General features: G+C 34.9%; 4 protein-coding genes across 9 annotated transcripts; 2 read left to right on the top strand and 2 right to left on the bottom strand.

The window, feature by feature from the left end:
• The first annotated feature begins 400 nt into the window (after positions 1 to 400).
• On the top strand, positions 401 to 4,021 carry LOC111003235 (polyadenylate-binding protein 1-A). The gene is made up of 3 exons (XM_022273638.2): positions 401 to 918; positions 1,185 to 1,969; positions 2,078 to 4,021. The coding sequence occupies exons 1-3, from the start codon at positions 726 to 728 to the stop codon at positions 2,927 to 2,929; spliced, it is 1,830 nt and encodes a 609-aa protein (XP_022129330.1). The 5' UTR covers positions 401 to 725; the 3' UTR covers positions 2,930 to 4,021.
• A 2,918-nt stretch (positions 4,022 to 6,939) lies between these two features.
• On the top strand, positions 6,940 to 8,946 carry LOC111003237 (60S ribosomal protein L13). Its single transcript, XM_022273641.2, has 5 exons — positions 6,940 to 7,092; positions 7,220 to 7,486; positions 8,036 to 8,185; positions 8,376 to 8,528; positions 8,801 to 8,946. Exons 2-5 carry the CDS (start codon positions 7,244 to 7,246, stop codon positions 8,918 to 8,920), a joined length of 666 nt encoding a protein of 221 aa, XP_022129333.1. The 5' UTR covers positions 6,940 to 7,092; positions 7,220 to 7,243; the 3' UTR covers positions 8,921 to 8,946.
• A 2,306-nt stretch (positions 8,947 to 11,252) lies between these two features.
• LOC111003234 (zinc finger protein on ecdysone puffs) lies at positions 11,253 to 17,415 on the bottom strand. Of its 2 annotated transcripts, none has more exons than XM_022273636.2 (13): positions 17,305 to 17,415; positions 16,874 to 17,110; positions 16,672 to 16,746; positions 15,585 to 15,943; positions 15,089 to 15,194; positions 14,853 to 15,014; positions 14,334 to 14,663; positions 14,128 to 14,245; positions 13,378 to 13,481; positions 13,078 to 13,264; positions 11,827 to 11,943; positions 11,627 to 11,735; positions 11,253 to 11,539 (listed from the first exon to the last, which is right to left on the bottom strand). In XM_022273636.2, the coding sequence occupies exons 2-13, from the start codon at positions 17,108 to 17,110 to the stop codon at positions 11,422 to 11,424; spliced, it is 2,022 nt and encodes a 673-aa protein (XP_022129328.1). In that variant the 5' UTR covers positions 17,305 to 17,415; the 3' UTR covers positions 11,253 to 11,421. The 2 variants fall into 2 exon arrangements, with proteins under 2 accessions (XP_022129328.1, XP_022129329.1); XM_022273637.2 differs by having other exon boundaries at positions 15,585 to 15,931.
• A 1,858-nt stretch (positions 17,416 to 19,273) lies between these two features.
• LOC111003258 lies at positions 19,274 to 22,467 on the bottom strand. Of its 5 annotated transcripts, XM_022273674.2 has the most exons (7): positions 22,233 to 22,467; positions 22,029 to 22,065; positions 21,388 to 21,486; positions 20,902 to 21,027; positions 20,491 to 20,562; positions 19,583 to 19,726; positions 19,274 to 19,418 (listed from the first exon to the last, which is right to left on the bottom strand). In XM_022273674.2, exons 3-7 carry the CDS (start codon positions 21,466 to 21,468, stop codon positions 19,335 to 19,337), a joined length of 507 nt encoding a protein of 168 aa, XP_022129366.1. In that variant the 5' UTR covers positions 21,469 to 21,486; positions 22,029 to 22,065; positions 22,233 to 22,467; the 3' UTR covers positions 19,274 to 19,334. The 5 variants fall into 5 exon arrangements, with proteins under 5 accessions (XP_022129366.1, XP_022129365.1, XP_022129364.1 ...); XM_022273673.2 differs by lacking the exon at positions 22,029 to 22,065 and having other exon boundaries at positions 21,388 to 21,524; XM_022273672.2 differs by lacking the exon at positions 22,029 to 22,065 and having other exon boundaries at positions 21,388 to 21,518.
• Positions 22,468 to 22,701: the final 234 nt, after the last annotated feature.

Below are 22,701 nucleotides of genomic sequence, written 5' to 3'. Positions count from 1 at the left end.
TTTAAAATTCTGTGGTCCCATATAAACAAGCTTTAATTTTTTCATGAGCTTCTCCATTTTTAAGCTCTATGCTTATTAACATAAGTAGTATCGAAATATATTTTGGTTTAACATGATTTTATAACACGGCAAAACTTTACTATTATTGTAAATATAAAATAAAAATATTTTACTTATACATTTTAAGGACAAGATAAATTATGCCTATTGAAAAAATAATTCATTGAACTTAACCATAACAAAAAATCTCTTTAAAAACAATAATATTTGAAAAAAGATAAAACCAATTTACAATGAAAAAAGCTGTTTTCCATAAAACATAAACTAAAGTACAATTTCTAAACGTATTCGAACGTGTTCGCTTCCCTTGTTTTTTGGTTGTTCGCCATATTGGATTTTGCCCAAAGGCAAAACGTCACCTTTCCTTTGGTGAGCAAGGTGTGTTCACGTGAGGTTGTGTGGTTCCTCAAAATAGGTCACACAATCTTCACAATTTCGTGAAACATTGTTCTAAAATATAAAAAAAAACACAAAATTACAAAAACCCAAAAAAATAGAAAAATTATATAAAATAAACGGGAATCGTTCAATTATAAGTTAGTGTGCGTAAGCGTGCAACGTGGTCTAAGGAATGCGATAGATAAGCGTCAAGAGAAAGTGAAGTTGCTTAAACACCAGAGACTTATTAATGCTATATTTTTTACGATTCCAATAAAAGAATTAAAATGAATCCCGGGCCACCAAATTACCCGATGGCATCTCTCTATGTCGGGGATTTGCACTCTGATATTACTGAGGCCATGTTGTTTGAAAAGTTTTCTACAGCAGGTCCTGTACTCTCTATTCGAGTATGTCGAGACATGATAACTCGAAGATCTTTGGGGTACGCATATGTGAATTTTCAACAGCCCGCAGATGGTAAGTAAATACTGTTTTTTTTGGTTATTTTACATCTTTGCTTCATCATCGCTTATTAGGTTCCTTATTATTTACTAGTGCCGATTCTTAACTAATTATAACAAGTTTGTAAAGGATTATAATGTTATGTATAAATTAGTCTTCCTTCAAAGTAGTTAGGTAATTATGTTTGTGTAAGATACTGATGTACGCTTCAACCATCTTACTCAACAGGTTACTTGCCAGTAGCAAGTTTCAAATATTAATACTCGTTTCTTTTTTTATAGCTGAGAGGGCCTTGGATTCTATGAATTTTGACATGATAAAAGGTAGACCAATAAGGATTATGTGGTCGCAGCGTGATCCCTCTCTACGTAAATCGGGAGTAGGAAATGTGTTCATTAAAAATCTTGATAAATCTATTGATAATAAAGCTATGTATGATACTTTTTCTGCCTTTGGTAATATATTGAGTTGCAAGGTAGCTCAAGATGAAAATGGCGGTTCTAAGGGATATGGATTTGTACATTTTGAAACAGAAGAAGCAGCTAATAAATCAATTGACAAAGTAAATGGCATGCTGCTCAATGGAAAGAAAGTTTACGTTGGTAGATTCATTCCTCGTAAGGAACGTGAAAAGGAATTGGGAGAGAAAGCCAAGCTCTTTACAAATGTATATGTTAAGAATTTTGGAGAAGACTACTCTGATGAAATGCTTAAGGATATGTTTGAAAAATATGGACGCATCACCAGCCATAAAGTGATGTACAAAGACGATGGAGCTTCTAGAGGTTTTGGATTTGTTGCTTTCGAAGATCCTGATTGTGCTGAGAGAGCTTGCATGGAGCTTAATGGAAAAGAACTTGTTGAAGGCAAGCCATTATATGTGGGCCGTGCACAAAAGAAAGCTGAGCGTCAAAAAGAACTCAAACGTAAATTTGAACAACTCAAGTCTGAACGTTTAACTCGCTACCAAGGTGTAAACCTTTATGTCAAAAACTTGGATGACACTATTGATGATGAACGTCTACGTAAAGAATTTGCACCATTTGGAACTATAACATCTGCTAAGGTAATTTTCTGCTCTCAATATATTCCATTCAATATATCTATAAAAATCTTTATTCTGTTTCAGGCAGCAAACTATTGTAGTGTCTTATCATTGTAATTGTTTGTACAGGTAATGCTTGAAGATGGGCGCAGTAAAGGATTTGGGTTTGTATGCTTTTCATCACCTGAAGAAGCTACTAAAGCTGTTACAGAGATGAATGGACGCATTGTTGGCACTAAGCCACTCTATGTGGCATTAGCTCAAAGAAAAGAAGATCGTAAGGCTCATTTGACTTCACAATATATGCAACGTATGGCAAGTATGAGAATGCAACAGATGGGACAAATGTTCCAACCTGGAAGTGCTGGTGGTTACTTTGTCCCAACAATACCTCCTGCCCAAAGGTTCTATGGTCCAGCCCAAATGACCCAAATTAGACCTTCGCCACGCTGGACTCAACCTCCTGTAAGGCCTAGCACTCAGGCGGCTGCTTCTGCTTATCCAAATATGCAGGCACCATTCCGGCCAGCACCTCGCGGACCAACTCAGGCTACCCTCCGCACATCACTAGGTGCTAGACCTATTACAGGCCAACAAGGTGTACCAGCTGCTACATCTATCCGTGCTCCTATTGTGACAAGTGGTCGACCAGCAGGTTACAAATATACATCTAACATTCGTAATCTTCCAGCACCACAACCTGCAGTTCATATCCAAGGTCAAGAACCCTTAACTGCGACTATGTTAGCTGCTGCTCCCTTACAAGAACAAAAACAAATGTTAGGCGAGCGTTTATTCCCACTTATTCAAAGGATGCATCCAGATTTGGCTGGAAAAATAACTGGTATGCTGTTGGAAATTGATAATTCTGAGCTTCTTCATATGTTAGAGCATGGAGAGTCTCTAAAGGCTAAGGTAGATGAGGCTGTTGCTGTTTTGCAAGCTCACCAAGCTAAACAGCAAGCCACTAAGAAGGAATAATTTTTTTGCTCATTTCAGAGCCGTTTATTTTTCTTTGCTAATTTCTTTTATTTTTGCTTTTTACATCATAATGTAAAGAGTCCCGGTCATAAAAAACTAATAAATAAAAATTGTAAAAAAAAAATTAAAATATGTGGAAAGCATTATTCCTAAACACATTTATAGCATAATAGGATGTGCATCCACAAACAAAAACATTGCAACTGTCAACATTTATATATTGTCATTATAATAGGCTATATTATTATATATAACTGGGCACCTTTCGACTTTCTACTTTGACCAAGAAGTTTATTTTAAGTTAAGTCTTTAAAGTTCACTTTAATTTCCTTATCCTTAATATGGAGTTGGCTTTTGTTCTTGCAATGTATTTTTTCTGCCAGTTGTGGATTGGATATTTATCTACCTTGTATTGAAAACATGGTCGCCAATGTATCTATCTGGCAATATGTATTCCTTTGTTACATATTATATTTATGAAATAAAAAACAGGTTCTTTTATTTCATAATGTGTATTACATTATGAGTAATCTAAAAAAAATTGACAAATATTCTTTGTCATAATTTTTTTTTAAATTTAAATAGGTAAGAAAAGGGTATGAGGAAAATCCTATTTTCTAGTTCAAAAAGACAACAGGTTCCTTCTGATTATTTGTTGCATCGTTAATCTTTTACTTACAAAATCAGTGTATGATTTGTAAAAAAAATTAGTAGATACTAATTTTCCATCTGTCTTAATTCTATTACTATTCGACGAAACCTATCGTAAATCGTAATAGCGATTCGAAAAATAAAACCAAATGACTAAAGATTAAAATTTATAACCCTTACAGCTTAAAAGTAATTTAAAAAAAGATGTCGCCAATATGTATTTTCACTAGAGAACATTGTTTATGTATACCTACTCTTCATTTTTTTTATTATTTGTTAACAATTTCTATTAAATTATCCACATCTGTTGACAATGTGGAAATTGAAAAATTATACAAACAAGGTCATCTATTAGCAAGGATTTTGCTTGTGGTGTTTGATTTTTTTAAACAGTGTGTAAAAGATTAATACTAACATAATAAAGACAATTTTTAAACTCAAGGTATATTTTTAGTCAATAAAAACACTACAAAGTGAAAAATAATGCAATTACTACATTAATTAACTATAAATAAAGTTTATAATAAATATATTATTGCAAGACCAAACCAATTTTATGAGGTCCTAAACTAGGGCATCTCCAGTTATACAAATAGTATTGCAAATTTCCATCTCCAATACCGAATTTCAAAGGTTCCAAGAATTCCTTATTATCCATCAAGTCCAATGCATTAAATACATCAAAACCTAAATTCTTGGCAGTGATAAGAGCATCAAGCATTAAATCAACCCATGGTGTCACTGTTGATACATTGTAAAATGAATATGCAGCTTTCAGTGTTTTGTGTACAGGATGATAGACCACAGTAGATGGGAGAGTATAGTAACTAACAAAATCAGTGATTGAACCATCCTGTGCCTCCACTACAAAACTATCTACTATACCAGCTATGGGAGTAAACCAATGCTTGAAATCATTTTCAGTAAATATTGGTACCAGATCAAATTTTTGCAAATAATCATTTAATAGTTTCACAACTTTGTCACTGTCTTTAGTTTCCATTTTACGAAAACCTGGTGTCTTCGGTAAATCTGGTAATTTAAAAAGCTTAAGGGTTCTTTGCATTGTCATATTTCTAGAAAGGTGGCTAAATTTTATATCAATTAACTTCTTTGGGTTCAAGGATCTATGCCAATACCTGCAAGTGCCTATGGGTTTTGGTAAAACGATTCCAGCTGTGTATACTCCTTGAAAGATACCTTCTAAATTAACTCTGCGCGTAATCTCCCTTATAAGCACAGGTGCTACTCTTTTAGCACGAAGCTTTTTATGAACACACAGAAAGTTTATTTCTACAACTGTTTGGACTTTATCATAAATTCTTAGTTGAGCTGGAATTGCTGAAATAAAACCAACTAAGCGGCCTGATTTTACAACACGTACACCACAGTGCCAATCCATTTTCCAACCAGGAGGCTGCAAAGCCCACTTTAAAAATTCTGTCTGGTAATCAAAACGGAACATGCAATCATCATCTTCTACATAATTTTCATTTAGTAATGTGTAAAGTTCTTTCAACACCAAGGGCTCATTTAAATTTAAAGTATCCCACTGAAACCCGTCTGGCAGTGTGTAAGGATCCTGCCTTATTTCTTCAGTAGATTTAGGACCCTCAATTGGTTCATTAGAAATAATTTTTTCATCCATTTTAGGAACTGGTTGAGTAGACCAAAACTGATATGATTTATGTAAAGCTTCCTCAGTTGTTTTAGCTGGCTTTTGTTGCAAATTTAAAACTTCCATAGCCATTTTAAGATCTTTTACATAAATATTTTGCTGCAAATCGGTAGAATTAGGCAGTGCAACCGTACCTTCCACGGCCGGTGCTCGATGGTCTCCATCTCCGCTACGCTTTTTCTTGTTCTTATTTTTTTTTTTAGAATTCTTCTCGTCATTAAGAATTTGAGTATTAATTTCTTGAGTCACCTTATTATCTTCCATTTTAAATTTTTGTTAGATTTTTAAGTAATAAATTTAGTATTTGTTAGTGCCGAGCAATATAATTTACTCAACGAGCACAGATTAGCACTAAATGTATCGTTGGTTAGTGGTTACGCTTTTTCTTTGATATTTGACATTTACTTCTGTTATGTATTTATAGTGACTATGCTTGCAACAAAATCTTTTGGGAAGATTTAATCAAAATTCAAAATCGGGCTCCAGAGTCCAGACTCGCACGAGAACCTCGTCACTAATGTCCAATGTTGGCGAGTCGGGGTAGTGCGAGTGATGGTCATCCACACCCTACGCTTTATTAATGGCTCCCTATTACAAGATGGACATAAATTGAAATTACTACATTAGCAATTTTATGTGCATCTCAAAATTATAATGCCTTGCATTTAAATAACAAATACAAAATATCATATCAAGCCAGTATACATATAAAAGCTATACACAAATCGTTACTCCACTCAATTATTTTATGAAAACGCGCGTACAGGGCAATAGTCATAACACAGTGAGCACTGAGCAAGACTGCAAGAGTGTCACTGTGTCTGAGTAGAAGAGGCAGGTTCGCTTTTCTCGAAATTCAATTGAAATTCAAAAATCATTTATTTATGTAGGTAACATAATGTACACATATGAATGTCAAAAAAAGAAATATACATTAAATGCTTCTAATTTTACATATACTGCCAGTTCTCAAATGAAGGGCATAGAACGGAAAATAAACTCCCGCCACTCTTTTTAATCGCCAAGTTTTTTCTTTTACACAACGTTTGTAAGGAGCTTTAGGAGGATATGACATCTTGAGTAATATAGAATAATAAAATAAATTAAAAACAAAGATTTGTCCTCTATCAGCAGGAGGCATGGTGAAATAGGAGCACGCACTTACATACTCGTGAGAACAACACGCAAATACGTAGTAGAAACAACTAATATCACCGCATACACGAATTCAAGTACGACCAGCCCCCACAAGTAGCGCTCGTTCACGAGTATGACGCATGGCCAGCCATCGGCCCCTGGCCATATTTTAGGGGGAAAGACAACCCGACGCATGGACGCCGCACACAAGCAATGACATTTAAGCGAGCATGACGATCCTTGAAATGTGGACTTGGCTACACAAGAAATTAGTAATAGAATCTCATTTCCGAAATCCGAATCCGTTTACATGAAGCTGATAGTTAAAAATATATTGAACCGAAGTCATAGTTCGCGCTATGACGCTACGTTTATAAATCTTAATCAGTCTCATTTCTGAATGTTACCATGTGATTGTATAAGTAAAAAAAACTATTATAGAATGAAGACTATAGAAATATGAAAGTTGGCTTGCTAGGTGGTGCCCCTAATTTTTTTGCTTTATTAATATATTCGAACTGTAAATAATTTTGGCACACTTCCTATTCTTTTTCCTAACATGTTTAATATTATCATGAAGACCCAAACAGTCTTTTAAGGTGAAACAGGTTAAAAACTTCTATAAGTTTAACAAGTGGCAACACTGGTTAAACATCTTGCTTATTTTGTCTTTTCAGTTGACGTTTTTCTCATAGTGGTTAGTGAAATATTTATCTTTTATTATTTTTGCTATCCTCTTACTAAATGAGGTGTTTTGTATAATTTAAGTAACTTAAATGTGATAAGTTACAGTAATTAAGTTTATTTTTTAAATTTGCTTTTAGGTAAAGTGAGAAAACTAACCAAAAATGGGGAAGGGAAATAATATGGTGCCTAATGGCCATTTCCATAAGGATTGGCAAAGATTCGTAAAAACTTGGTTTAACCAACCAGCCAGAAGACACCGTAGAAAGCAAAATCGTATCAAGAAGGCTAAAGCCATTGCCCCACGTCCCGCTGCTGGTCCTCTCAGACCGGTTGTCAGATGCCCAACTATTCGTTATCACACAAAAGTTCGTGCTGGCAGAGGATTTACCCTCAGAGAAATCAGAGTTAGTAATAAATTCCTTGTATATTTAGCTTATCTATTTATTGGTGATCTTTAAGTAACACTTAAAAAAAAATATTGTTATTAAAAATTTAGTTAAAAGCCAGCCACTACTAGTCACTAAAATTATTTCAACTTAGTAGATATCCTTTATTTACTAATTATAGCTTTGTGAAAGTAATCTTTCAAAAAATCTAATTCTGAGGTGGTTAAAGGTCTGCCACACTAATCAAGTGAAATATAATTTACAACTCTAACCTCCTCAACCTCTTGTATATATTATTATATATCTATGATTGATGTAAGCTTTGTGTGTGTTGTCTTTTTTCTGTGAAGTCATTTTTGTTTTGGGTAACTCTGCTTAGATTTAATTCAATCCATCAAGTCTATCCTCACCGTGATAATGCTTAGAACGTGACATTGGCGGAATTGTGATTGACACAGAAGTCGCCATTAAAAATAAAATGAATGAATGAATAATTTACAACTATTTCTGTTTTATAAGAAATGGTTTTTATGTTCAATAGTTATCATTTTTCTATTATCATTTCAGGCTTCTGGATTGAACCCAGCTTTTGCCAGAACAATTGGTATTTCTGTGGATCCACGTCGTCGTAACAAGTCTGTTGAATCATTACAGATAAATGTACAGAGGTTGAAAGAGTACCGTGCTCGCCTCATTTTGTTCCCTAAGGGCAAGAAGGTATGCTGGATGTTTAATCATTTAAAGTTTACTAGTGAAAAAAGTTTATTAAACTACTTTATTTTTATAGTTTATTGTTGTGTTTAAATTTGATTAAATAAATATTGATAAGTTGTACATTCACCATTTGTACCAATGTTTTGATATGCAACTACTAATGCTAATAAAATTTATGATTGTTTGATTTAAGGTTCTTAAGGGTGAAGCAAATGAAGAAGAACGTAAATTAGCTAAGCAACTGCGTGGCCCTCTTATGCCAGTACAACAATCTGCACCCAAGTCTGTGGCTAGAGCTATTACAGAAGAAGAGAAAGACTTCAAGGCTTACCAATACTTGAGAGGAGTATGTACAATTTAATTGTGTAATAGTATAATGATTCTATACTATATTGACAAAATCCAGTTTTTAAATTCTATATGAAACTGGTCTGATGTAACTTAAGTCTAAATTTGTAAAGGTGTGATTATACAGTGGTATAATCATTAACTGAGTACACTTTATGCCTGATACTAAACTAATATCGTTGAAATCAATTCCTTAAAATAAATCTCAAACAGTATTATGATTAGTGGTTTATACAATACAAGTGTTAAAGCATGATTTATTTTTTGCAGGCTCGTTCTATAGCTAAGCTGGTTGGAATTCGAGCAAAGAGATTGAAGGATGCTGCAGAGAACCCTGATGATGTTACTAAGGCACCAACTGCTGCTAAGGAACCTAAGAGTAAAAAGTGAATAAAATAATACAGATTTTAACAACATTTACTTCTTTTATTATAAAACTTACACAGACATGTTTTATTAAACCTAAATGGAACCTATGTTGTGTTCTTAAACTAGTTCTGTTAAGAACTTATCTTTAATGTAGCTGGTTCAATACAGTAATGGTACGCGGCTATCAACCTTAATAATGGTACGCGGCTAACAACCTTAAGAAACGCTCAGTTGTCGAGATGATACGGGTGGTATTTATTTTTCTGCCCTTCGTGCCACTCAACTGCAAGTGAAAGATCGAACAAATGCTGTGACCAGCTCGCCATGGTAAATATGTAGAGAAACCCCCACATATCTAAGCAACACCAAGGGATCAAGCCATACGGGGAATGACTTGTCTTTGAGGACTGGAATCGCACTACATACGTTGAATACAGTAGCCAAGCAAGAGCTGGTATTTTACTGAGCTCCCACCCAGAGTTGAGAAGTCCTCCATGTGGAGCCAAATTTGTGCTTTATATAATTGTAAGCGATGGACGGGAGTGAAATACCTGATGCTGATCAAACCAAGATTCTTAGTGGCTGGCTCCTTAAGCCGGGTTTCCACCGTGAAAGGGTAATGAGTGGGAAATGGTTAGGCGGGACGGACGCCTTTTTAATGAAATAGGTTTACATTTCCACCAACAAAGAGATTTGTCTGTTGATTTCCACTGCAAAAGGAAAATGAGAGAGAGGAATCAGCGGAGCGAGCTGAACGAAAAATGAGAAATGGAAAATGAACAATCAGTTTACACAGAGAGCGAGTTCAGTTGGAGTTTGGAACGTGCGGTAGTGTTTTGTTGCGAATTTGCGATGTTGTCGAGTGACACGGGATCAAGTAAAGACAGTGATTATGTATACAGAAAGAAAAAGTACATATGTATTAATTTAAGCATAGAAAAAAACGTGCAAGACGGAGATTTTGGTTATGCCAGCACATTCGACAAAGAACATTGAAAGGGGAATATAGGCTATTCTACGATTTAGACGATGAAAAATTTAATAACTATTACAGGGTTAGTACTTAGTAGAGAACAATTTCGGGTGATGGAAACCGCGAGCGAGTCCGTTTCAAACTAGTCGGCGAGACCTTGCCACAGCGGACTCGTTTCAATCACTTTTTACTCGTTCGATCCGCCCCGCTCAGCACTTTCTGTGTGGAAACGCTACTATGTAATTTGTCACTGCGAGTTGAACGGACTCCGTAATTACTCCGCTCCGCTCCCTAGAACTGAGCGAGTTCCTTTCAACTCTTTCTGCTCGCTCAGTCCTTTCCGCCCGACTATTTGTTGGTGGGAATACAAGTATGCAGTTTACGCTTGCGAGTTAGACCGAGTCCTTAATGGGTCCGTTCCGCTCGCGGTGGAAACCCGGCTTTAAGCCGGGTTTCCACCGCAAAAGAGTAATGAGCGGGAAATGGTTAGGCGGGACGGACGCCTTTTAAATGAAATAGCTTTGCATTTCCACCAACAAAGAGATTTGTCTGTTGATTTCCACCGCAAAAGGAAAATGAAAGAGAGGAATCAGCGGAGCGAGCTGAACGGAAAATGAGAAATGGAAAATGAACAATCAGTTTACACAGAGAGCGAGTTCAGTTGGAGTTTGGAACGTGCGGTAGTGTTTTGTTGCGAATTTGCGATGTTGTCGAGTGACACGGGATCAAGAAAAGACAGTGATTATGTATACAGAAAGAAAAAGTACATATTATTGTATAGAAAAAAAACGTGCGAGACGGAGATTTTGGTTATGCCAGCACATTCGAGAAAGAACATTGAAATGGGAATATAGGCTATTCTACGATTTAGACGATGAAAAATTTAATAACTATTACAGGGTTAGTACTTAGTAGAGAACAATTTCGGGTGATGGAAGGAAACCGCGAGCGAGTCCGTTTCAAACTAGTCGGCGAGACCTTGCCACAGCGGACTCGTTTCAATCACTTTTTACTCGTTCGATCCGCCCCGCTCAGCACTTTCTGTGTGGAAACGCTAGTATGTAATTTGTCACTGCGAGTTGAACGGACTCCGTAATTACTCCGCTCCGCTCCCTAGAACTGAGCGAGTTCCTTTCAACTCTTTCTGCTCGCTCAGTCCTTTCCGCCCGACTATTTGTTGGTGGGAATACAAGTATGCAGTTTACGCTTGCTAGTTAGACCGAGTCCTTAATGGGTCCGTTCCGCTCGCGGTGGAAACCCGGCTTTAGGCTTTCCTTCCAATGTAATTTTTGAGTTATTTTCTTTTAAGAGGAATGAATATTTCTAATACTAAATTAGTCTAATCCAACCAAAAGCCCGTATGAAAAAAAAAACTTATTTAAAGGCAATGTTTATTATTATTGTTATCTAGAATAATTGTAGCAGATATTACACACTACCTAACAAATATATTGCCAAACAATATCATTATTTATCCTTAAGCGACGAGCTACAATAGGGTTCCTAAAATATATTATTGTGTTACAAAAATTCTTAAAGTACAACACTTCTAAGCAGAAGCACTAGCATCAACCGGAACTTTTTCGTCGGCAACAACATCCTCTTTGGATTTGTTTTCCTCTTCTGCAACGGGTTTAGCTTTGTCGCTTTTACGGAATTTGTCATATCTGAAAATAGGCAACAATTTTGAAATTGTTTGCATTTGAGTAAGTGGACTAGTAAAGTGCTTATTGTAATAGAAAATAAAATGTTACCTTCCAAGGTCCTCCTCATCGTCGCTAGCCTCATTGCCTTCTGGGTCTACTTCTCGCAACAACTCACCTATGTCTTTATCAACATCAGCCCATAGTTTATCCTCATTTCCTTTAACACACGAAACATTATATAGATTAATTAATGTTCATTTTTTAAGAGAAGATAAGACATCCGAAAATATAAATGTTTATTAACTTACCAGAAGCATTGACAGAGTCATTTCCATTCTCTACAACCTCTTTTTCTCCAAGAGATTCAGCCTTCTCTTGTTTACTTGTTTCAGAAGTTTCTTCGGTTGCAATTTCCTTCTTTACCTCTGCAAGCGGATAAACAATACTTTGTAAAATTATACATAGCAAAGGTTACGTCTTTTATATATTCAGCGTGCAACTGTCATCTCTGAGAGCAAAGATTCAAACGTCAGCTGTGTACCAATAATGGGCTTTTTGTTTATGTGCGCTTTTTACACTTGCTCGTACCTTGAAGCAAAAACTCGCAAGGAAACCTTAAGCCGGGTTTCCACCGCGAGCGGAACGGACCCATTAAGGACTCGGTCTAACTAGCAAGCGTAAACTGCATACTTGTATTCCCACCAACAAATAGTCGGGCGGAAAGGACTGAGCGAGCAGAAAGAGTTGAAAGGAACTCGCTCAGTTCTAGGGAGCGGAGCGGAGTAATTACGGAGTCCGTTCAACTCGCAGTGACAAATTACATACTAGCGTTTCCACACAGAAAGTGCTGAGCGGGGCGGATCGAACGAGTAAAAAGTGATTGAAACGAGTCCGCTGTGGCAAGGTCTCGCCGACTAGTTTGAAACGGACTCGCTCGCGGTTTCCATCACCCGAAATTGTTCTCTACTAAGTACTAACCCTGTAATAGTTATTAAATTTTTCATCGTCTAAATCGTAGAATAGCCTATATTCCCATTTCAATGTTCTTTCTCGAATGTGCTGGCATAACCAAAATCTCCGTCTCGCACGTTTTTTTTTCTATACAATAATATGTACTTTTTCTTTCTGTATACATAATCACTGTCTTTTCTTGATCCCGTGTCACTCGACAACATCGCAAATTCGCAACAAAACACTACCGCACGTTCCAAACTCCAACTGAACTCGCTCTCTGTGTAAACTGATAGTTCATTTTCCATTTCTCATTTTCCGTTCAGCTCGCTCCGCTGATTCCTCTCTTTCATTTTCCTTTTGCGGTGGAAATCAACAGACAAATCTCTTTGTTGGTGGAAATGCAAAGCTATTTCATTTAAAAGGCGTCCGTCCCGCCTAACCATTTCCCGCTCATTACTCTTTTGCGGTGGAAACCCGGCTTTAGGTTTCCGCACGCACAATTTGGGTCTAGGGCATACCTTAGAGCCAATTAGTAGGCGGCGAGTGTGTAGCACCGCTGTTTTTCTTTTCTACCTAATCTAAAATATATAATTTTAGGTTATTACCAGCATGGCGATGTAGCTGACGATGTATGCGTTCGGCTTGCTTACGCAGCGTGCGCGTGTCTCGGTGTTGCACATAGTGACGCAGGTGGATGCGCAGGCGGCAGTGACGCCGTAGGGCCTCCGCTTCCTCACTGCTACCAGTCTCAGCTCGCGGCAAGTACGTGCGACAAAGAGAACACCACCAAACCTGGTTGGACAATCACATGTAGTATACCAACACCACATTATTATAGAAAATATTGGCTACAATACAATGTTTTATTAAATATAACAATTATTTTAAATTAATGAAATCCATACCTCTATCTTTTTAATGTGTTCACTGCCAATGTTCATTTCAACTTTGGGTTTTGTGGTCTTTTCTTCATCCTTCTTTTCAGTACCCGAATCTTCATCTTCAACTTCTGTAATATTAATAGGATATCAAATATGAAGTATATCTTATGGTCTAGTATCTGGCTGCAGCTACTAAATAAATTAAAACAAAAACATTTGCTATCATTGTCCGAAAAATGATGTTATGCGTTAACTCTCTTTCGCTATAGCCAAATTATTTATCACCTTTAACAGCAGGTAACCCTTATTTGGAGCCAATTGTAATTAGGCACCCTTATACAATAATTAATAGAAAATAGTTTGCTTCAATTTGATTAATAAAAGTATGATATAAATGTATCGAAATCATACCTGTTTACACCTAGCTACGAAGTGTGGCCAGGTGGGCAACGGCACCCGTGATTTGTTAGACGATATTTTGAAATATTTGCCCAAAAATCAATTCGAAATAATTTCAGTAAATATACTAGCGGCCAAATTTTTATAGGGAACTTGGTAGATATACATTCTCTTTATTATTAATCTGTGGTCATAGATCAGACAAGGATAAGTACATTACTACTCAGTATGACTCATCATATTCTGACCTATGGCCACAGGAATAAACATGAAAATTTGGTTTTTGCCAAAAAACCAAAGAGCACACTAATCCAGCAGCTGGATCTTGTACTATTATATAATTAATATTATGTAATAAGTTGTTACAAATCTTACCATCAACATCACCAACAGAATCGAGGGTCATGAAGTTGTCCAAGTCCACATCCATTCCTTCATCACCACTTGCTTCTGCTTTCGGACTTGCACAACGAGCACTCTGATTAGCCTTTTTCTGTTGCATAAAGATAACATAATTTTAGTAAGTACATATTGAATCTAAAAAGATGTTAAAATTATAAGTAGACAGTTAAGTAACTAACCTTAAGATGTTCAATTGAGCAAATATGGTGCTCATAAATCATTGGCGAACGGAAGGTTACTCGACAGATGCGGCAGAATGGCGTCAGGAATCGTTTCATAGCCCGGTGGGTGTCAGTGAGGTTGTGGGCGTGCCTTGTGGTACGGTGATTAAGGCGACAGATCATACAGAAGTTAGTCCTTGTGGCCAGGTCGGCTCCAGCAGTTGCTTCCAGCTCGCGCTGGGCCCGCCTTTGAGCCACTCTCATCCGCAGTAACTGCACTTTATGGCGCCGAGCCACGCCACTCAAGGCGGTGCGATGTTTCAGAGAGAACAGATGTTTCGAGTACACCTGTTTAAAAATCAAACCTGTACCTAATTAAAAACTATTCAAATTTTGATTTTTTCTATCTATAATTTTCAGTTTCGAGTTATGAGAAAGATTTGTGGGAGTTTGATTTAAAATACATATTATATAAGTCAGAAAAAAAAGATACCCAACATCTATCATTACAAGAAGAAAAAATTGGCTAAAACTTACACTGAAGTTGGTGCACTTCTCCTTGCAGTGTACACATGTAAAGTTGACGTAACCAGCGGCGGCAGTAGTTGTGGCAGCTGGTGCGTCTGAACCTGCGTCTTCTTCCTTTTCCGTGTCCTCTCCTCCTTCTTCTCCTTCGCCCCCAGACTGCTCTTCCTCATGCTTTAACGTATTCATTATTCAACTATGTTCAATCTATATTCATATCCGTTATTATGTCTAGCAATGTGTCATACCTTGGGTGATTTGCTTTTCGACTCTTTTACTTCTTCCATAACTTCTTTTTCATCAGCATCCCAATCTTCTTCAGTTGAAGAGGCCTCTTCTTTAGATTTTGCAGGGCTATCATAACAATGCTCCAATTATAAAGGAATAAATCAGTATACTTTAAAAAAACCATTAATTGTCATACATCTAAAATTCATAGTAATTAATTATTTGGCATATTGCAGTGTGTAGTTCTAAACATCTTCATATATTTTATACTTATTTTGTCTTCTGGATGTCCAACAAGTATAATAATATGTTTATGAAAATTTGGATTGTCGAGAAACATGTTTATTACACATTCTCTTTAATTCACAAGTAATGGTAATTTTTATGTTGACGATTCTCATTTCATTAAATAAATCATATATTAAAACATTTTTCAAATTCAAGCTAAAAAGTTCATATTGGCTTATGTGGTCGATTCGGGGACAGCATGGCGTCGTAATATCATAGTCAAGTTACCTTCTATCTTTGGTAGTTCTGAAAGTACGCGAGTACGTAACCGGTCTTTCAGTGTAGCGTCTAGTGGAAAAAGAGGCACGCGATCTTGGTGCTCCGCGATAAGATGCTCGCGATCGAAGAGTACGGCCACGGAAAGAGCGGCGAGGAGCACGTGGGCGGCCGGCGGGGCGCACCGGCTCGCGTGGCGGGCCCATACCGCTCGACTTGCGAAAGCTCTCGCGAGCCGGTGATCGTCTTCTATCCTCCCCGCCGAACGACCTCCTTTCACCACCGTAACTTTCTTGTCTACCGCTGTACGATCCGCCAAAGTGTCCGCCGTCATGGCTACGTCTATCGCTCGAAGAGCCCTGTACATAATTCTGTTTTGACGTCGATCTTTTCTTTGAATATCAATTTTGTCATTGGTCAAGTAGTACATAAACAATAAATATGGGTGAATACTCTTTCCTTTTCACATTGAACTCAAGTTTTGGACCTTTGCTGGTATAAACTCATAATTTTAGCTGAGTAAAAATAGAACAGATGAAATGTTTTTTTTTGTCAAATTCTTACAGTTTAGGTGTGAACGGTTAAGTCATACGTCATTTAACCGCATCATGGTATATGTTTTTATTCCATAGTAAAAATAAGTTCGAAAAGAATAAACAACAACAAATAGCACAAAAGTACTTAATGAGGCTCAGATGACAACAAATTTTCTCATAAAAACTTCTCAATTTATACCATTATTTCATTTCTAATTATATTAAGGATTCTCTGATAGTTTGATAGGTCTTTGATATTGATTTGAATTGGCTAGATCTCCCTTATAATATCATAACATTGCTTTATAAGTAATATCCCAACTTAATAAACAAACAGAATTTTTCTAAAAAGCTTATTTTCATCCTCATTCTCCTTTTCTTTTAATATCCATTGTCTGAAATATCAACTGTAGTATATTTGTAGGAAAATTCTTTGTTCCTATTTATGTTACTTATTTTCACAAACTACTTGTGTTAACATTCAACAAGAACAGCACTACATATTAAGTCACATAAGTTCCATCATATAAAGGAAATTTTTCTCCACTGGCTTATCTACTAACCTCAACTCTCATTCTCTTTCGTTCTGGAGATCCTGAGCGACTCACATAGTCACGATTAGAATAACTTGTTGAATCCTAAAATACAATCATATTATAGATATAGCTATAGGCTCCTTTGAATGAAGCTGATGAAGAGTAGCAGAAAAATTTAATAGCAATATCTATAAACATATTTGTGGATGATTAAAAAGTTTAAACATACCGATCTGTAAGGCTTCTTATAAGAGTCATCTATTCTATCGCGACCTGATGAATACCGATTACTGTTATTTGAATTGTAGCGGGATTCATTATTATAGGATGAATATCCTCCACCACCACGTCCGCCACGGCTCTCATAGCCACCACGGTGATTGCTTCCACGGTAAGGGCCTCTGTAACCTCCACCGCGACCTCCATAACTTCCTCTTCCTCCATAACCCCGACCGCGAGATGACATCTATATATATTAAGTGCAGCTTTACTTTTGAAAAGGATATTGTCAATACAGATGATAAGAATAATAGAATTTAAGATACCACACCGGCAAAAAATGGCGACGAGTTAAAAGGCTAGAGTTCTGTCAAATTATCTAATGGTGAGTTGTTCGAGAGACAGCATGCGAAACAAATTACAAAACATGATTTTACTTACACTTCTAGATTAGAAGATAATTCTCACAATATCTAACTTGAATAAATATAGATTATTTAATTTTGTAGTTTTTACTCTAACGCGGTACGCCACGAAAACGCAAAAGCAGAAGTCAGAACGCTTAAGTCCACAGAACACTATTATTTCTAGCTTCTGCTTAAGTCTTAACCACAGAATACACGGACAATATAGCAGGTATAGAGAGGCCACTCTCGACTATAAATAATGGCACAATTAATGTAAATCTCGCCATTATAAGTCAGTATATTTATATATATACTGAGTTATGTATATTAATTATTTATATTATGTATATATATTCATAATATTAATATAATAACAAAATGTAGTACGTAGACAAACAGAAATACAATTGAACTTAAATAATCAAAGTTTTAAAATGAATACCAGATTCAAACACCATAATTTTAAGGAATTGTTTTATTAATAATGTTTAAAATTAATAATAATAAAATATAAATAATATTTAATGGCTGTGCACCTGCGTTAATTAATTCTCTATAAAGGTCAGTGCTGGAGTAGCCACGTAGCAAGAGTAGCAAATAGTACGGGCCCGCGAATTTGGGGGCACCGCGCTCTATCTAACTTGCTTTAAATATAATCATACAATTTTTATATAGGAATATATTTCTTTTCCGAATTTAAATAGCCGTAATTTTTTTAAATAGACTGGCTAACGAAAAAGCGTGGTAAATTAAAAAAAAAATAGTATGGTATCCCTAAAAGTTTGATATATTTTTTGGATTAAACTTACTTGATACTTGGTTTTTTTTTACATTGATAGTAACTGTATTTCTATTGAACTGTATTACTATACGTATTTAGTCTTTTACTATTGATACTTAAAATGACGAGCATTGCATGTAAAACTTAAACTATGTTTATTATAAACCACAACTGTATTCGCAATAATCAAAATCCAATCCAATAAAAAAAAACAATATCTATAGATTAAACAGTCATTGCTGTTATCACTGTCACTTTTTATTGATTATGAAACTTTCTAAATGTTTCTCTGTAGTCCTGTCCCTTTCTTTATATTTATTTTCCACATCTACAACATTATCAGTCATTTCTCTTCTTCGAATCTTCCACTCTTCTACTTTTACATTTTCAAATGACTCAAATCAAACTCAATTTTTGATTTTAAAGCGCTTTGATACTTTTTGTTTTTTTCGGTACTTAATTGTGACTTCCTTAGAGGGGTTCCAGTACAATTATATGCCGAAATGTAGCTGAGGGTACATCGAAGGCTGATGAGTTTTCCATGCGTGGTACAAAGAAGATAGGGGGTAGGAAATCAATTTGGACAATTTCGATTTACTGCTGTTAAGTAAAGACATTCTATACCGTTTGGAAGGAAAGTAATGTCCAACAGTAATAAAACTGTTACAAATTCTTGGAAAAGATATTTTAAAGGAGGAAGAAAGCCTCTGAGGTTAGAAAAATATTAAGTAATAATCACACTCACTCTCTCTTAGTTAGAGGAGACATATAATGTCCTGCAGTGGGATGTATAAAGACTGATGATGATGAATGACTAAGCTATCGTTTGAGTAACATGTTAAATGTTATTATTTTTTATAGACGAGTACTCCAGGAGTTACTTTTGAATATGTGTAATACCAATGGAAAAGGATAATTTTATTTGAGAGAGATAACGTAAAACTACAGAGATACAAGTTTTTGAAGCGAAAAGGGTAAGCAATGGTTTTACAGCTTTTCTAAATGAAAACCATAGTAAAAAATAATAGTCATACTATTAACAAACTCTTCACATAAGTAGTTGTAAGTTTTACGACAAATTATTTTCGCACTAAGTTATAAATAATGCAACAAGTAGGTAACTATATAATATACACGAAGCCATAAATACCTATAACTTATTGAATGTTTCGTACCTAAGCGCGATTTACTAAGGATGTTTTTTTTAAGAAAACGCAGGTACTTCTAAAACCTATCTTTATTTACACTGTTTATATAAATATGAATTTCATATTAGGCAATAGCTAGTGACTGGTGTCTCTTCTAATCCTTTTTTTCTTATCTCCAAATAGTTCGTTCCAATAACCTTGTAAGTTATTCCATGAATCCTAAAAAATATTTTAAACTATGTAAACAAGAGTAAAAGGTTTTAATGTAAGCAAGTTGTTGCGTAGATGTATAATTTATCTCTTTTATATTTATTTCTTACCTTAATATTGGCGGAAACTTTTAAAATTACACAATAGACAAAATATAATATAAGTATAGCTACCTTTTTAGCTTCGCGCCATTCTAAATTCCTCAGACGCGCCAAACCTTTTAGGTTTCGATCAAGAATATTTAAAAATTCCTTCCTTGTTATTTTCGGGGATGGTGTAGTTGCATTATTAGATTCATCTGGAGGTGGTATTACTTCCTAAAAAATTAACAATCTTACATCTACTATTCAATAATTATTTATTTATCTACTTGAAATCAATAATTTTTCAATAACGTTAGAGATTATTTGATATACGTACTACATTCGATGTAAACTAAAATCTGTATATTGATTAGATTAGGAATGTGTTACTAATAATCTCAAAGGAATTATGAAGGTAATTAAAATCTAAGTAAAACAAAACTTTTATGAAAAAAAATATATCTACTAACTCAGTCCGTTAGTAGATTGATTTTAAATGCACCAATGTGCTACCACGAGATCGGTATCTACGCAATGAAACGACGGATCATTGCTAGTAGCTAAGAAAAATATAGCTTGAAGCTTCAAGTATAATCTATTGGTAATTCAAATCCCTGGGATATGTATAAACTTAGTACCGGTAAAATTATACATATTATATTTGGATTTCCGCAGGGTCTAATAATTACTTCGATATCAAGTAAATGACAGTTATTTTTGTTTTAATGATATAATATATAGTACATTAAAAGTTGAGGAAGGAAACGCCCTCGTATGTTGACCTCTAGAATAAACTGAAAAAGTACAAATATGGTTATGTAGTTATCAATAACAAAGAAATATTAACAGCTTAACCTGAAGAAGGATAAATGCCGGGTTAACCTTGGTAATAGATCACAATAATTCGCTATTACTTAAATATTAGGAAATAAATAATTCAATTACGTATACTACTAATGAGGAATATTTAACGTAATATTACCTAATTATTACTTTACCTTTTCATCTACAAATTGATTATTCACTAGTTCGGAAATCTGGTTGTATGCACTTTTTGTGTCATTAATTTGCTGAAAAAAATATATAATCAGTATAAATTGTTTTACGCAAATTCGAAAAATACAATCTGTATTATAATATATGTAAATATAATTATTATACTATATATAGATTCGTTGGCCTTTGTCATTGGTCACGAGGTGATTTGGTCAGCGAGTTCGGTTACTAAGAAAGTACATAACTTTGTTTACTTAGAAAACACCAATGTGCTACTTACCTCACATGTTCCTATAGTTTAAGGATTCTCATATATCAAAATCCAATACGTATTTAATATAAACCGAAGCAGGTTAAATCTAAAGATATTTTATGTAGGTACTATGTATTTGTATGTAAATTTTTTTACTTACTTCCAAAATAACATTAAATATTGTTCCAAAAAATCCCCATTTTGGTTTAATTGCCACACTTTTTCCTGCTCGTAGAGAAGATTGCCGCTGAATTCGGTCTCGTCCAATGGACTCGTCTGCCGTTGGCTAAAATAAATTTACGAGAACACCAGTTAAGTGGAAACCAGGTAAAACTTTAAAGCCCTGCTTATAAGAATAAGAAAATTTAAAGTCTAAGAAAGCACCGGCAATACAATATGTTCATATTTAATCATACAATTAAATACAAACACATCACATATATAATTAATAATATATATCTATTATATTTTGTATTTACTTCAAAACCTAAACTACTATATGAATATTACGCATTAAATGTTGTTAATTATAAATAGTATTTCATATTTATATAAGATATAATTTAAAAAAAGATTAATAAATTTAACAGGATAGCGGGAGATAGGTATTAGGTAAGTACAGTGATTATATCATGACCATACTAACCGGTTGTGCATTAGCTAGAGTTGCGATAACTGCCACAATCAGAATACTGCCTAAGATGTAATCGATACGTCGTAACACCATCTTGAGTTTCCTGGATCACTTCCCACAACATAAGAAAAAAAATGTTAACACTGAAACTTATAAGTTATTTAACTATTTTCAAGATTATTCATCATGGATTAATTAATGGCGAAGTATTTACATACTAATAACGAATATAGTCATATATTTATTTCAGGCTATAAATATAAGAAGGAAATGTCAAAATATTTTTATTAATACCATTAATAATTTAACTTTTTCTATACATTTTAAGTAGTAAAGGTTAAAAGTTCTTCATTAAATATAGAGCGCGCTAAACGACTCTACGCAGTGGCGTAGCATTTTGTGCGCGTAAATGTATTTTCAACAAGGAAAGGAACCTAGCAATATGGTCATTATACAAGTCGACAACGCTAGAAGATCGATTTAGACGTTGTGGCACGGGGACCAAGATTTTCTAAAGATATTAAAAATAACAGCCATGAACTTATAACCATTGTTGTGACACAGGCTTTAATTTCAACAATTCGTAATATATGTTAGTAAATTATGTAGCGTATTTTTGAGGTCGTTAAAATAATCTGAAGGTTGTTACTTACCATTCACCCAACTGTTGCGGAATAAACCTACATATACAGGTACTTATAATGAATAAACAATTATATTTTTTTGGATATCTGGTCGTTAAGTCATTTAGTTATAAAATAATTATCTATTACTTAGTAATTGATATTATTCTAAGTACTTCTTAGAAAAATAATAATATAATTAAGTAATTGAAAATTATTTTGCCACAAACTCACCGTCATTTATTTCAAAATGTCCATTTGGTTTAAAGGTTTCAATGTTAACTTAATGTGTCTTAACACTAATCACAGAACAACATCTTTTTAAATAAAAATAAATTCGTTAAGGAAAAAAAAATATCGAGGTTCAAGATTTTCGTATATTATTGGTGTAAATTAACTGAACGTGTCCACTCGAATGAAGGTGGTAGGCAGTGTTTCGTTCGCTGCAATATTGCCTGTGGTCGCCGTTCGTTGGCGCGTTATTTCCCGCCGGTACACACCATTCGGGCCAAGGCCACTTGTGTTGCGAAGTGTTATCATGTTATGTCAGCCGCGTTCTACTTATGCAACGTTTACCAATTCAATGCACTTAGATGACCCCTGTCATCCGTTTCTTTTAATTTTGTAATTAGTAAATAATATGCTTATTAGTAAAAAAACAGACTTTCTATCGATTTCTTGATAAGTTTATGTATGTCTTTTA

This window comes from Pieris rapae, chromosome 1, assembly GCF_905147795.1.
Source record: "Pieris rapae chromosome 1, ilPieRapa1.1, whole genome shotgun sequence".
NCBI classification, from domain to species: Eukaryota; Metazoa; Arthropoda; class Insecta; order Lepidoptera; family Pieridae; genus Pieris; species Pieris rapae.
This window is presented reverse-complemented; position numbering and strand designations above follow the sequence as displayed.

What these genes read in the sequence shown, in the direction of transcription:
- LOC111003235 (XM_022273638.2), top strand. Translation starts at nt 726, where the DNA reads ATGAATCCCGGGCCACCAAATTACCCGATGGCATCTCTCTATGTCGGG. An exon ending in TTTTCAACAGCCCGCAGATG is followed by an intron (nt 919 to 1,184) that starts GTAAGTAAATAC and finishes CTTTTTTTATAG; the next exon opens with CTGAGAGGGCCTTGGATTCT. An exon ending in GAACTATAACATCTGCTAAG is followed by an intron (nt 1,970 to 2,077) that starts GTAATTTTCTGC and finishes TTGTTTGTACAG; the next exon opens with GTAATGCTTGAAGATGGGCG.
- LOC111003234 (XM_022273636.2), bottom strand. Translation starts at nt 17,110, where the DNA reads ATGTCATCTCGCGGTCGGGGTTATGGAGGAAGAGGAAGTTATGGAGGT. An exon ending in GCTCAATTGAACATCTTAAG is followed by an intron (nt 14,246 to 14,333) that starts GTTAGTTACTTA and finishes TTTATGCAACAG; the next exon opens with AAAAAGGCTAATCAGAGTGC. An exon ending in TTCTGTTGGTGATGTTGATG is followed by an intron (nt 13,482 to 14,127) that starts GTAAGATTTGTA and finishes TTAATATTACAG; the next exon opens with AAGTTGAAGATGAAGATTCG.
- LOC111003258 (XM_022273674.2), bottom strand. Translation starts at nt 21,468, where the DNA reads ATGGTGTTACGACGTATCGATTACATCTTAGGCAGTATTCTGATTGTG. An exon ending in TATTTAATGTTATTTTGGAA is followed by an intron (nt 20,563 to 20,901) that starts GTAAGTAAAAAA and finishes TATTTTTTTCAG; the next exon opens with CAAATTAATGACACAAAAAG. An exon ending in ATCAATTTGTAGATGAAAAG is followed by an intron (nt 19,727 to 20,490) that starts GTAAAGTAATAA and finishes TTAATTTTTTAG; the next exon opens with GAAGTAATACCACCTCCAGA.
- LOC111003237 (XM_022273641.2), top strand. Translation starts at nt 7,244, where the DNA reads ATGGGGAAGGGAAATAATATGGTGCCTAATGGCCATTTCCATAAGGAT. An exon ending in TTACCCTCAGAGAAATCAGA is followed by an intron (nt 7,487 to 8,035) that starts GTTAGTAATAAA and finishes TTATCATTTCAG; the next exon opens with GCTTCTGGATTGAACCCAGC. An exon ending in CTTACCAATACTTGAGAGGA is followed by an intron (nt 8,529 to 8,800) that starts GTATGTACAATT and finishes TATTTTTTGCAG; the next exon opens with GCTCGTTCTATAGCTAAGCT.